Source organism: Colius striatus, chromosome 4 (genome assembly GCF_028858725.1).
Source record: "Colius striatus isolate bColStr4 chromosome 4, bColStr4.1.hap1, whole genome shotgun sequence".
Lineage (NCBI taxonomy): Eukaryota > Metazoa > Chordata > Aves > Coliiformes > Coliidae > Colius > Colius striatus.
Window position 1 is genome coordinate 8,263,232 of NC_084762.1, and position 14,945 is coordinate 8,278,176.

Here is a 14,945-nt window from a genome sequence, read left to right on the forward strand (position 1 = left end):
ATCCCTTTTCTTACAGAAAAAATTCCATTTCCTATGGAAATATTTTCTTCCTACCCATTACATATTTATAAGTCTTGAATCAGATAGTAAGGAATTCTGGCAACTATTAAATGCTTGTTTTCCTACCTACCACAATGAAATTGTTCTCCAAGTGGTGAAAATGCTGTGGCATTTTTCCAGTCTCAACTTCCCTATTCAGGCAGCAAGCAAACTAGAAACTACCAACCAGGACATAAATCCTGGAACATAATCTTAAGGGAGATTAAGTAATATGAATGAGTAACTGGGCTTAACTTTCCATAGCTACACACACAAAAAGCTTTGCTTTTAGCTACTGAAAGGTAAGCCCTCATACAAACATATTTACTGCTGAAAAGTAACAACGTTCAAGTCATTTAATCTTTATTCAAGGTAAAATTAAGCACACAATAGGGAAATAACAATATTACATACTCATCATGATTTGTCAAGACAAATATACTACTTCAATTTACCAAACTTAATGCCACTCTAAGATTTAGCATTTATAAGCCTATTGTAGAGGTTTATTGAAAATAATTTTCTAAAAATACCATAATGGAGTCTATGCCTTAGAAAACACATTTTCAGAAGGGATCCATTGTAATGTAACTACAGATGAATGCTTACATTTAAAATCAGAAAATACCTCTTAGAAAACTTGTTTTTTAACATTATTTGACATCACACAGAAGTGCTACCCCACGCAGTACCCAGTGCTCTGGAGGCTGAAGAGTTTTAAGATCTATGGCAGCAATGTAATTCATATCTGTCCGAACGGCTTTTTTGTAGACTGGACACGAATACAGACGTGGATCTTTTGAAGCTGAAAAGACAAAATAGATAGTGAAAACAATGAAACAAAGTTGAAAAAACAGGGCCCTAAGCGAATGGGCAGAATCCAAATGTAAAATTGAATCAAAGTTCAGTAGCACACATCTCTCCACCATCACAAAAGAAGTACACATCTCTCCATCACCACAATCTCTTACTTGATTAGTTACCCTGGTATTGCCAGTTGAAGGCCATGTATAGCTTGAAATTGCTGTAGGCTTAAGGTTCAACATCAGTACCCACAAATTGGATGCAGCAAGAAGTGTAAATGGATATATATATAAATTACATGGATTTAGAGACTTCAGAAAAGATGTTATTTGGGTTTAGGATACAGAGGCTACAGACACTGCACAGTTTATGTACATAAACGTTGATCTTCCTAACATATAGGACATATATTGTCAACAGAAAACTGAATGCAAGCATGCTTGCCAGAAGAGGCAGAGAGCAGCTCATCTGTAATGGATTAAAAAAGTTATCAACACAGAAGGTAAAGATCTATTTGAATATTAGGGGGGAAAGTACCTCTTATCAAGGAAGACTGAAAGCTAATTTTATATGGAAGACTGGGAAGTCTCCCACATTGAAAAAGATCCATTATCTACACAATGAAAAGCAACAGCCTCATGAAATCCCTAAAGCCCAAAAGACTTCCATATATAGTTGAATAAAAAGTTACATTGAATTAGATCAAAACTAGATCTTCCACAATGCAGTTACTTACTGTTATTCTCTGCATATATTCTTATGACTGGCATCATCTCAAAAAGCACCTTGGGCTTAGATTCAGTCAGTCTCATGTTTCTTCTGTCCCAACCAGCTCCTTCCAAATACAGCCCATACACATAGACACCTTCCAAAGGAGGGCCTGTGATATCATCCTTCATCCATTTAGTGACCTCATTACACAGCACTACGCTGTCAAGAGCCCATCCTTTGTTGGCTCTGGTCATTTCCTGCCCAAAACAGATGAAAGTATGGAGGTGACATTTTTTCATGTGCACAGAGCAATTTTTTCCAAGCATTTCTTAGAAACATGTATGTATGGTCACAACTTATCCTCTTCAATTAAACAAAAAATCAACTCTTTATCATATCCACATTTACAGTTCTCTCTAAAATAGTGATGGTACAGTACTACAAGAAAGTTTTCAGTACTTTATCCACTATATATTTGATTTTCAATCTATTTGTTGTATACCATGTCTTAAGACCACACCAAGTGACACACATTGAATGTCAATGGTAACTGGCTTTTGCAAATATGAAAACTTCACAGTTTTAAGGGAAGACATTAACTGCCTGTGCTAAGTATAGCAGTACCAATGAGAAAACCAGAATCCACAATGTGCTACGTATTTTCTGGGGCTCCTTTCCTTTTCCTGGACCTATACTCTTCATTTAGCATATTCTTAACAATGAGTAAGAGTCCACGAAGCTCTAAAGCTACATAAAGAGACTGCAAAAAACCCCAGAGAACACTTGAAGATAAACATGCTTAGATTTAACATACACTTCAAATTTAGTCATTTAGTTAGTGCATTGGAAAACACTCCTCAATCTCAGCCAATCCCTTACAATCCCATGCCATTAAGTTATGCCAGACCTAAGTTTTATCCCAGTCTTGCAAACATTTTCCATGATCTTTCTTTGAAGTAATTGAAATAATTTTTTGTGCCATAGTGCAGTTAATTAGCAGAAGGGTTACGGCTCAGTGATTATTCTGGCTCTTTGTTTTTTCCCATTTCTGTTTTTTCTACCACATAGCAAAGTCCAGGAAGTCACTTTGGTCTTTACTTAGGACATGAGGTTGTTATGTGCCTATATTCTCTTTTTCAGGAAGCAGAAAGGTTCTACTGATTGTAACTGTTTCAGATCCTGCTACCAAACTCTTTCCACTAGTTTGAGTGCAAAAGAAAAAGTCCAGTTTAAGACTGGTTTCTCAAAAGAAAAGTCTTGTGATGTAACTCCAAGGATATATGGCTGTCATTTTAGTAGATCACATATTAGAACTTCAGTTTGACAAATGAAGACTACACTCCCTCATAGCAAGAGAGGAGATCTTCTTTCTCTCCTCCAAAATTCAGGGTTTTTATGAGGTCCCATTGGATTCCCACCTAAGTACTCTTTCCCACTTGTACAGATTCCAGATAATTACTGTCTCCAATGTGTCCATCTACGCTGACCAACACAGGTATTAATTGCCTCCTTTTAAAGTACAAAGTAGCATACTTGTCAAATGCTACTAACATGCTGACCAACCAACACAATCACCAAGTCAACAGATATACATATGTATTAACAAATACATAAAACTTCATACCTAGTATACGTTAATAAAGAAAACTCTTTCCCACTTCATGAGAACAGTGAACCAACTACTGAACTGCATAAATGTAATATAAGACTAATTCAAATAGCTGCCCTGGCAAGCCTCCAGCCAGGTAAACACAACACAGATCAAAAGGGAAGGGAAAGAAGGAAAATAATGTGTTTCACATCTCTGTTCAGGGATATCTCAATGGCAACATGACACGTTACTTCTCCAGTTTACCTTAAAGATGTTGTAAGGTTGCCTCTATATACATGAAGCTTTGTCAAAGTGGAAAATATGTTTTCACACACTAGTGATTGATATACTGAAAAATTATGTGCATAGGAAGAATATATCCCTCAGGAAATGTTAGACAGTTCTGCAGTCACATATCTTCCCTGCTGACACGGTGGAGCCATGTGAGGAACTCAGTCTTCATCACAAAACTTTTTATTTTTTTAAAGTACATCAAAGAAGGCAGCAGACTGAGACTTGAAACACAATTTACCTGCCTCATTGCAGTTAAAAATCCTTGAGGATTAAAAAACCCTGTCATCCAGAAGCAGTTCGGTCGGCTTTCAAAAATCCAATTGTGAAACTGGTGATTTCTTTCTAGAAGCTCAGTAAACCAGAAACCAAGTGTACTAGAAGCCCAAGAAGCCTAAAAATAATAAACAACACATTCAGTTTTTTAAATTATATTCAAGAGTTTTAAAACATAGTATTCATGTCAAGAAAATAATTCCTCCCAAGGTGGTAAACAACATAATATTACCAAAGCATATTTAAAGCCCATTTTTTCTTATCTTAACTTTTAACCTGATAAATGGCAAATGTTGTGTCTCACTGAAACCTGGAACAAATTCTTGCCCTGTGCAAATTCATGCCTACCATTCCCTTTAGGCATGCTTAATGGTTCCTTTGGTAACTGTTCAATGACATTCTTTTGCAAAATTAGATAGCTGTGTAAACTAGGAAGAGATATTGTATACATGTCTTTCTAAAGCCCGGGTCAATGCATAGAGATAATAGGACTTCTCCCCAAAACTGGGCTTTTTCTAGAAACAAAAACAAGATAAATTGGGCTTGGACTCTGTTAAGATTTATGATGATTTTTCATTTTGAATAGTTGTATCATATTTGTGCTGTGAAGCATGTGCTCTGGTCTAGGTTTTGTACCATGAAAATAGTATGTCAATAAAAACAAAACAAGAAAACACACACAAAAAAACGCCCCCGTTTATCTTTCTATCAGTTGCCTTCAACAGCTCCAGTTGATGCTGCAAACAAATTCTGTGGGGAGAGTCTGAGAGAACTGGGATTGTTTGGCCTGAAGAAGAGAAGGCTCAGAGAAGATACTGTCAATGTTTATACTTCATGTGTGGAGAGTGAAAGATGGAGTCGGGTCCGTGTCAGTCATACAACGGGCAGCAATGAGCACAAAAAGAAATGTGAGAAACTCCATTTAAACTTGAGGCATTTTTTAGTTGGTTGCTTGGTTGGTTGGTTTTTACTCTGAGAGAAATCAAACACTGGCAGAGGTTTCCCAGAGAGATTGTGGACTCTTGATTCTGGAGAGCAGGGAAAACCTGCTTTAACTGATCCTGCTTTCACAAGTGAGGTTAAACTAAACTATCTTCAGAGACCCTTTCAGTCTCTACTATTCTGTGACACTACGATTCTTAAACTCAAAAAATAGCAATAGCATAGTCCAATAGTGTTGGTGCTATTTTTTCAAACCTTCATCATGTTTTAAATTATTCTTTTCTCTCCAGCTTTTTATATCGCCAATATGAACCTGCACCTCCCAAATTATTTTTATTTTTATAAATGAAAATATATAGCTCAAAATTTACTCCAGAAGTTGCACAGTCCTGATTAATTGTATCTCAAGCAATTTAATCTAGCTCTACAGAAATAATCTAACTTTTTTTTCCTTAAAAAGCAAATGATGTGCACTTACTTTTTTCCAGCTAGCAGGAATCCTTCCATCATACATGCAGTCTAAAGCATCCCTCAGATTTTCACTCATAACAATTGTCCCATCAATGGCAAGTTTTAGATCAGTCAGAGTGCTTCTAACTAAAGAAATAACTCTCTGCATTTGTTCAATCTCCTGTCGCAAAAATATGTTCATAGGCTGAAAAGATCCCATGCTCTTTAGTTTCTCTTTTACCTGTAGATTGAAAACCAAAGATTCTTCAACAGAAGTAAAAAACAAAAGTGGCTTTATGACAAGGTTAGGTCTCAATACAATTTTTAAGGCACAATACTTTTATTTAGGAATTTAAATGGTCAGTTCGGCATCTTTCTTGAATCCTGTGCAACATGATCTAGGTGGGACCTGCTTCTGCAGGGGGGTTGGACTAGATGGTCTCTAAAGGTCCCTTCCAACCCCTTCCATTCTGAGATTCTATGATTCTATATGATTCTCTGTAACAGAAGAATACAGAATTTGTTCCAAAAGAAATCTATGATGCTGAGACTTACTATGTTTTTAGCCTAAGTCATTATTTAATCTATATACCATTCTATGAGCTAAAGTCATTTAAATGGCATGTAGGCTATGTCCCATTTCCCTTTAATTCCAACAGACACTTCCCAAGGTTTCCTTTGCACAAACCAACCAAGAGTGATTTCCTCAGTATAGTAGCACTGTTTATCAGCAGCCTGGTTGCCTGGGAACTATCACAATGCCAGGCAGTCTTGCATTCCAGCAAAATCTGCTAATATATTTTTAATCAACTTGTAAAGGTTAAAAATTAATGATTCTAGTCATAACTAGCAATTTTGTAGGCAATATGGTCCTATGGGGAAATTGGTGAAAAAATTGTATATAATCAGTACTGGATCCTACACAGAGTAACAGCTCTGTTCTTAGTAGTAAGTGTAACCTGAGTTTATCAGTATTTTGCTGCACAAAAAGGAATTTAAATAGTTTTCACCATGTGGAAGAGGTTAGTGCTCCACACTCACTGTTATTAACACAAATGAAATTTCAATTTGTCATTTCTGATCAGAGCTCAGCCCTCTTGTAAACTTAACAGGGCTAAATATATTTTAACCACGATATTGTATAATATATGTCTTTATTAAAACACATATCTGTTCTTGGAGATGTCAAGTAGAATTTGAAGAGAGTTGGACTAACAGCTATCAGGAGATTTCATCCATCGCTTAAGCAGTACCCTTCTGAGCAACTCAACAAATTGCAATCCTTTGCACATCTGAGACATCTAGTTCAGCCTTTTGGAAAGTCATAAATTTCAGGCTTTTAAAAAAAACAGTAGGTCAGAAACTTCAAAAAGTGAAAACTTTTGGAAGGCTGCTAGAGAAGCAGCATTCCAAATTCAGATACATTAACTCACTTGTTCAGATAAAATACATTATCATAATTATGCCATTTGAGGGAAGGAAGATCAAATAATGAAAAATGGGCTACAGAAAACATAGAACAGATATAAGACAGAGGTTCCTGCAGAGAGTCTATATATATAAGCATAAGGGAAACTTATGACTGTGTAAAAAGTAGAAAAGATGGTGCTAGATTGTACAAGTCTCCTTGCTTCTTCTCATAGCTCAGCACTGTGAGCTTTCATAAGATACCTTTTCTTGTATCAGGTTCCCATGCTAAATTCCATTAAAGTAGCAGAAGACTAAGGATAAATGATTTCACTGTCCTCAAGAAGGAGGTGCCAGGCAAATTATTTAACTAATAAAACATCATACTGTTAAGATGAGCAGGTGGCTACTTCAGGAAGCTGTTAAGTACATACATGGGTGTGAACTTCTTCCTTATGAGACGTTGGGATAACTCACATTCATTTCATAACAAAAGTGTTCCAAATGTTTTATTACCAATATAAATAATTTTACTTCCTTTTAAGCTTGCACCAATAGAAGGGCACACAAAGGGTCAGCATCCCTCAATACAGGAAACCTTAACTATTTTACAAGCAAGTTTGAAGCTCATAACCAGCCCCACCTGGGAAGAACTGTAATGTCAGTATCCTGAAATTATAAGACTCTAAAGGAGAAGTTAGAACTGTAGAAAGACACAGAAGCACAAATCATCCAAACACTCAATTAAAGTGTAATCTCCAGGATGGGGATACAGAATACAGCAGATTGGAATGTTCATGTATATAGTCATCCATAAATGTTTTCTAACTGTAAGAAAACACTCTCACCTTGAGAGTTGTTCCAACAAATAGAAGGAAAGCTGCCATTTCAGAAAACAAATAGCTGCAAGGCAGCAGGTGTCCATTACAAATATAATTACGTAGGCTATTATGTGTGAATATGGATCCTGAGGTAGTAGCACCAGGCTTCAATCAATGAAACCTATCACTTGACAAGCTTTTCAACATTCACTTCACTGAAGAAAGCAACCTAAAAATATCTTCAGGATGCAAACTGAATCCCAAAGTAGTACACATAACAAAGCTGTGATACTTTTAGAAGCATGCAACATGATCTCAGTTCTCTACAGTGTCAAAAGCCTTAGTTAAAAGCTGATAGTCCTGTCCCACTCCACAGTGCAAATGACAGCTTAAGCCTTAAGTGGTTTAATAGTTTGAAGTACACTTCAGTGTAGATGTAGTGACTTCATTATAAAAGTTAAGAGTCTGGTCAGACTTCTTTAAGAAATGTTGTTGAAGTATTACCTGTGAATGAATTCAGACCTGCTTTTAGAAAAGAAGTAATATTGTTACTTTTCTTTTAATCCACACAAAGCAAAATGGAGCAAATGTTTTTTTGACACAATTTCATTAACTCACTTCAAATGGTACATAATCAGCAGGAAGCTTTTCCAGCATGTCATCAGCCAGTCTGGCTACGACTGCCTCTCGGGTTTCACCTCCTCCACCAGAGCTATCTTTAGGCTGAATACTGAGGATGATGTCCATTACATCTTTGGAAAGTTTACTTTGGTAAGTGATATCAGCATTGGGGTGCAAACCAAACACCTCTGGTGTGTCGTAAGCAGGAAGACTCTACATAGTAAAATACAAAAATAGCACAGCTGGAGATGGGTTTAAAAGATAATTATTTAAAAAAGAAACAAACAAAATAAAACACCAAAAAAACCCACAAAAAACCTGCAAAACACCACACAACAAAACCAAGTGACAAACACAAAATAAAAACCCACCTACATAATGTTTTGTAAAATAAGAGGTTAGATCTTTTCAAACAGTCTTAGGGCAAATAACTTGCTCTGATCTATTTGTCACATCACAGCCCAAATCACACCAAGGTTAGCAACAAATTCAGTTTTAACCTTTATGTGCTATATTAATAGTCAGCTTCTACTTTCATATAGCCACACTTTTCATTTCTGTGAGGTCGTACCCAATGTCTGGATTCCTTTCTTTGCCCTCTCTATTATATATATCTAATATATATCCCACAAGCAAAACACATGAAAAATAAAAGACTCCTGTCATGACAATAATAGCATTAGTTGTCATTAATAGATTTGCAGACTGTTAGAAAACAATTAGGAATCTATGACTAAAAGACAAAACATAGATAGTCAGAAGAGAAGACAAAATACAGGGACTCACTAACATCTGAGAAACAAATGAACTGGGTTTTTTTGTGTTGAAAAGCTCTCACTTACTAACCTGTATGTACTGCAGGTACTGATCCACCAGAGTACATTTGGGTATGCTGTATCCTTTGTAGAAGCTGAATTCCTGACTGAATGTATTTTCACTGAACCAAACCTTTACAAAGGTGTTCATGAGTCTTTTGTCATAGTCATCTGTCACACGGCCCCCATACTGGATCTCACCTATCATATAACAAACAGTACTCCAAGAGATGCCCTAAAACCAGGAAAACAAAGAGCACAAACTTTAGCTAATCCTCTTTTCACCTATTGACATCTTCCTTAGTAATAACAGCTGATATAGCGAGCCCTGTTTCTCTGTCTCTTTTGGAATGAAGTTAGTTTCTTGCTACTCTTTTTTTCCCCTATAACCCTACATTCCCAGAACATCTTCAAGGACATCTCAAAATAGAATTCTTTGAAAACTGATTCAAGAAGCTATCTGGAATCTGGGCAAGATGGATACACGAATATTTCAATCATGCTTTGAACTTCACTTAAAATATCAATCACAAAGTGATCTGCCACAGATCTCTATGTGACAATTACTCACAGGAAAGTGAGGAATGAAGAGGAATTCTTATATAGTAACTTAAAGCCACTTTTAATTTCTTTATGCTTCTTAGACAGGTTGAAGGGGTCAAATATTACTATTTTGACTCAAATTTAAACAAAATAATATTTCAAATACAATTGGCCATTTCTAACTGTCTCAATTAGCACTGAAAAGAAGAGCTATACTTCTAAGGTTTGTATCTCTGAAGTTTTTGTAGTAGACAGCGGGGAGGGATTTTATTCTTTTTTCATGTACAGGTTAAGAAAGAAAATTAACATGCACAGGATTAAAAGTTTAATTTAAGTCTGCTGCTCTAGAGACATATATACTTGGAAAGCTGAATGTCTGTGGAAAGAAATGAAATAATTTAAAATCACTTTTGTGTTTCAGTTATACGTGATTCCTTCCACCTTCCACACAATAACATGAATTACCTTCTTGGAATTCACAGTATCCAAGTGGTTTTGAATGAACTGCACGGTAGCATTGAAATCAGCTTGATTAAACTCATAGGGTATGTTCCAACCCAGAGATCCAAACTTGCGTCTTTCTTGAACAGTGGAGTGTAGAAAGGCTACAGCATATAACATTGGTTTCCATTGTACCATGTCACTGACATCTAGCAAATCCTGGCTGACACCTATGGATTGTAAGGGGGCTTTATAAGAAACACAGCAATAGTATTTTTCAAAAATACTTCAAATGAGTGCTAAGTCAGCACTCCTAGAGATACTCAGCTGACTGTTTCTTCTAAGAGCAAATTATTATCCAACAAAGCATTCTATGGTGGAGACAGTTTACAGTATCTTATTAAGCTGCTTTAAAGAGTAAACTTCAAGAAAAACCCTCACAATTTAATAATGGCTGAATTCACATTAAATTGCCTTCCACATAGACTCTTTGACCTTTATTCTATACATCATAATCATTAAAAATGTAAACACTTTGAACTGAGAAATTAGAAGTCAACCTTTGAGAAGAGAAAAGGCTTTTCTTATTTTTCTATCCAATTAATTCTAGAAACAGAACTTCAGCATATCTTCTCTTCCTTTTAATTTCCACAGCCTCTACCTCAAACCAAAGATCAAGATGCGTCCTGCCATTGTTGTGATCAGTTCCTTATACCAGCTTACACCTACTGTCAGTGGTTACAACGTGACCACAGGATAACTCCAGAGCATTCAATGATGAGCATAATTTCATTTTAAATCTTTACTCACCACTGTATGTTCTCTTTAGTCCAGCTCTGAGACCTTGTGGTGGTTCATTGGTAAACTTGATAGACATTTGAAGAAGGGTGATGGGGAAGTGTTTGTGAATGTCAGTTGTCATCCAGAGTCTAAAGCTTTCATGGACAGTCTCTGTTTCTATTACAGTGTCCATCAACTCATCCAGAAAGTCAAGTCCAAGATGGCAGTTTTGCAGAAGTGCCCAACCTCCCTGGTTTAAAACAACAGAACAGAAAGTTATCAATGTTGATTACAAATACATAAACATGCTACATTTTGATGATAAGTGCTTATTAGAACTGTTAAAGGAATAAATTCTCCACAGTCAATCTTTCATGTCTGACTCTCCAAATCAAAGCCAAGACATTAATAATTTCACTTCATGTATAGGCTATGTACAGACACCAGTGTGCAATTGTACATGTACAATTAACAAAGTATTTTTTCTCTGAAATATGGCTTATGTGAGCTAAGCTGCAGGCTGCTCCTTCTAGAGCTTGTTAGGTTTTATCATCTAAACAACTGGCCCTTACTTGTCCAATCTGGTCTTCTCCAATATTGCCTATCTTTGGTATTTCACTATGTTTAAAATATATATATACACATGACTGTAGTGCTGAAAAAACTTGACTTATAAAAGGGAGCTCAGAAGTAACTCCATAGAGCAAATCACTAAATCTTGTTCCTCATATGGGTCACAGGCTTAGAAAATAATCACATATGCATACTTAACATGGGAGTACAAATTTAACCTGTTCACATCAGCAGACATAGCAGTATTACAACCTGATGGGCAAAGTATGCTAAATAGGAACATCTCAACTTTTCTCTCTCATACAGGAAATGTTGTTCTTTGATTATTACATGTTTCACTTGTAAAATGCCTGTGCTACCAGATTGCCCATCCCAATCCAAACTACAGCAATATGAAATATTTTCCTACATAGACTTCTTTTGTTCAGGCTTATATAACTTACATAACAGAAGCAGGTGGACCTGCTTCGGCAGGGGGGTTGGACTAGATGATCTCTAAAGGTCCCTTCCAACCCCTACCATTCTACGATTCTATGATAACTGTCAATAGTATATTTGGAATTAACCAACTTCATTTAAAAAAAAGTTTGCATTACTAAAAATACAAAACTGAAAAAATGTTGTGAAATTCTGGTTGAAGAATATTCATGAAGTTAATATCCACGCAATCCAAACAATCACTTAAACTAAAAACTTACAACAAAAAATTCAACATATATGAAAATCACTAATGTCTGCACAGTATCAAAAAGCTTGTTATAGGCAATTGAGTGATTGTGAAAAGACAGTTCTGTTGCTTAGGACACTTATTCATACAGATAAATATAGATTTTTGCATCAGCATTAACTACTAAACAACTTTATTTAATGACACAGTTTTCATTCCTAAGTGTTTAATACAGATACAAAAAAACCCATTTGATTTTTGTCTCTTACATGAGCCATCGTCTGCTGCAGAAGTTTACGAGCATGGATTTCTTGCCCCTGGCCCATGGATACATAACGTGTTTCTGTCTTCAGTCTTTTTCCCAAAGCAATAATTGAGTCTGTAGGATCAGAGCCCATGGAAAGGAAGCATATGAGAGGAGTACGTGGATCTGACTCTTCCCATGACTTCTCCAAGTCCAAGATGACTCCCTCTGCATATTTTTCCCCCATAGTGTCAATGATGTATTTTCTTGCCTATATTAAAAAGAGTAAATCATTTAATAGTGTTTATTTCCCATTGGAAATACAATCAATATGGTAACTGAACAGCAAAGATTGTGATAAATTTCTACCAGAAGTACAAATATACAACAAAAGTGTGTTTATATGTTAACAAATCATGCTGTCTGAACATGTCATTTTTACAGCTTTATTAAGACTCATTAAATCTTTAAAAATATTCTATTAAATATATCTACATGAATTGTTATCTATAATACCTAAAATTGCAGTATAATAAAAATAATAACCTTACTCAACCTTTAGAAAATTTGTTATGATTTAAAGATGGCATCTCCATCAAATCAAATAACTCCTAACCTTAAAATCTAACTTTCCTTTCCGAATATTGAAGAAGAGTAAAGAATGGAAAATATGGTTCAAATGTGCTGGGTCTTTCCCACCTTCATGGTTACACAAACAATAAATGAACACTAGTAATGAAGAAAATAACTGTCACTAACTAGAAGATCCAGAAGGACTGGTAAAGAGTATCTCTGTTATTCCTTACATATTCATTTTGAAAATTGCAAGGTTATTATTCCTTTTTACTAAGAAATAGAAAAGTCTCTTTTAAACAGTCTGAGATGATCTTATATTCTTTGCCACTACACTGTTGCAGACCAATCTTCCCTTAATACCTCTGGGTTACTTCTCAGAGACAAAAGATATTTAGCATTTAGCATTTGATAAACTATCTTGAAAATTGCAAGGTTATTATTCCTTTTTACTAAGAAATAGAAAAAAATCTCTTTTAAACAGTCTGAAATGATCTTGTATTCTTTGCCACTACACTGTTGCAGACCAATCTTCCCCTTAATACCTCTGGGTTACTTCTCAGAGACAAAAGTTATTTAGCATTTAGCATTTGATAAACTATCCGTTTTCATAAAACCATCGTGAAATGAAAGTGTGTCTTTCCTCCATTAACAAAACTGAGAAATTAATTTTGCATGATCCATTTCAGACACATGGGACACATCTGAAAGTTTCATTATACAGTAGCATTTAACCTTCTATTAACCGCAGTTACAACAATAATTGCTGAAACTTTCTCTGAATCAAGTCACAATGTCTAGAGGTTTCCATCCATAAAATTAATCCCATACTTTCAGTGATGCATTCTGACTTCAGTAAATTGCCAACCATTGCTCTGAAATCGTTAGCAATTGCATAATTGTTATTCTCTTGCACTGGTGAAGAACATAAAGATTAAAAATAGGCTCCTAGAGGTTGATTTTCCTTAAAAATAGGTCCAAACATTTATAAAGTTTGATTTTATATTTCCCTCCTTTCTAAATAGATGGCTTTAAATTAAAAACTTTGAACAGATCTTTATATAGATTTCTTTAAGGTGGGTCTAACTAATGGTTCCACAATCAAATTGGTTTTGTGTTTTGTTTTCTCTCAGTCAAATGAGTTGATGAAAAGTTTTTACTTCAGCCTAACATGAAGACACTTCTACAATTCCAGTAACGTCAGCAAAGACAGTCAAAAATACCTTCTGAACTGATAAAGCAGAACTGGATAAATTCAGATATATATCCAGAGAGATACACCATTCCTCTCACTGTCGTGGTGTCCTCCTGCTGGACTCTTCCCTCAAGTTCTCTATTTGTCTTGAACTGGGAAGCCCAGAACTTGACACAGTACTCCAAATGCATCTTTACTAGAGCACAGTGGTAGGATACCTTCCCTCAAGCTGTTGGGTGCCCTCTTCTTGATGCATCCCTGCATCAGGGAACTTGTGGTGAGTAGATTCTATCCCCTTATCCAGGTCATTGATGAAGATGTTGAATAAGACAGAACTAACTCCTGTGACATCCCACTGACCACAGGCTTTCAACTCAATTCTGTGCTGTCGATCACCACCCTCTGGGCAGTGTTATTCAAATGGTTCTTGATCCACCTCAATACTCACTCATCCAACTCACACTTCCTGAGTTTACCTATGAGGATGTTATGGAAGATGGTGTCAAACCCTCACTGAAGTTACATTACAAAAAAAAAAAAGTTTAGCATTAAATAAACAAGTACTGAAACGTTGGCTTTTATAAATGTACCTGAGCTATGGTCCTGTCAGGACACCAAGATCTGATAAGAAGCAGATGTCTGAAGCAATCCAGGGACTGACCATAGCCACTAGGAACCAGTTCTTCTTCAGGATTCTCACTATCAAACCAGATTTTCCACTGTTTCTCTGCTCTGGAAATCTACATATATCAAAGGAGTAAATCTCACTAAACAGGCAAGTCACATTTCAACTGCCACTAGGTCACAAACTTATAATGAGGATCAGAGACATCTAATCCACACACAGGCATTTGTTTAGCAAATTTAGTACATAGATTTAGAAAGGCTATTTTAAAAAGGAGAGCATAAGCTTTCAGACTGTAAGTACAAAATTATAGAATGCAACAATGCCCTTCAGTATTCAGATTCTGACAAAAAAATAAGTGAGCTACTACTCAGTATTTTCCATTGATGATATAATGGCAAGGTCAGAACACAGCTATGCTCAGACATAACTTTGAGAACACTAAGCACATATTTGCTCTTCACATGACTGTACAGAAGGTATATACCAAATGCTATTTACTTACTCCATTATCTACCCTACACTTAGCACCCATT

General features: G+C 35.9%; 1 protein-coding gene across 1 annotated transcript in view; it reads right to left on the minus strand.

Moving 5' to 3' along the window:
- Window positions 1–692: 692 nt before the first annotated feature.
- The window catches only part of DNAH5 (dynein axonemal heavy chain 5), a 107,344-nt gene continuing 93,091 nt past the window's right edge, over window positions 693–14,945 (minus strand). Inside the window, exons 70-79 of the mRNA XM_061994820.1 lie at window positions 14,375–14,524; window positions 12,042–12,287; window positions 10,563–10,782; window positions 9,777–9,982; window positions 8,800–9,003; window positions 7,951–8,166; window positions 5,133–5,345; window positions 3,678–3,830; window positions 1,580–1,811; window positions 693–844 (exon numbers count right to left, since the gene is read on the minus strand). Coding sequence (XP_061850804.1) covers window positions 693–844; window positions 1,580–1,811; window positions 3,678–3,830; window positions 5,133–5,345; window positions 7,951–8,166; window positions 8,800–9,003; window positions 9,777–9,982; window positions 10,563–10,782; window positions 12,042–12,287; window positions 14,375–14,524 — 1,992 coding nt within the window. The remainder of the gene's footprint in view (window positions 845–1,579; window positions 1,812–3,677; window positions 3,831–5,132; window positions 5,346–7,950; window positions 8,167–8,799; window positions 9,004–9,776; window positions 9,983–10,562; window positions 10,783–12,041; window positions 12,288–14,374; window positions 14,525–14,945) is intronic.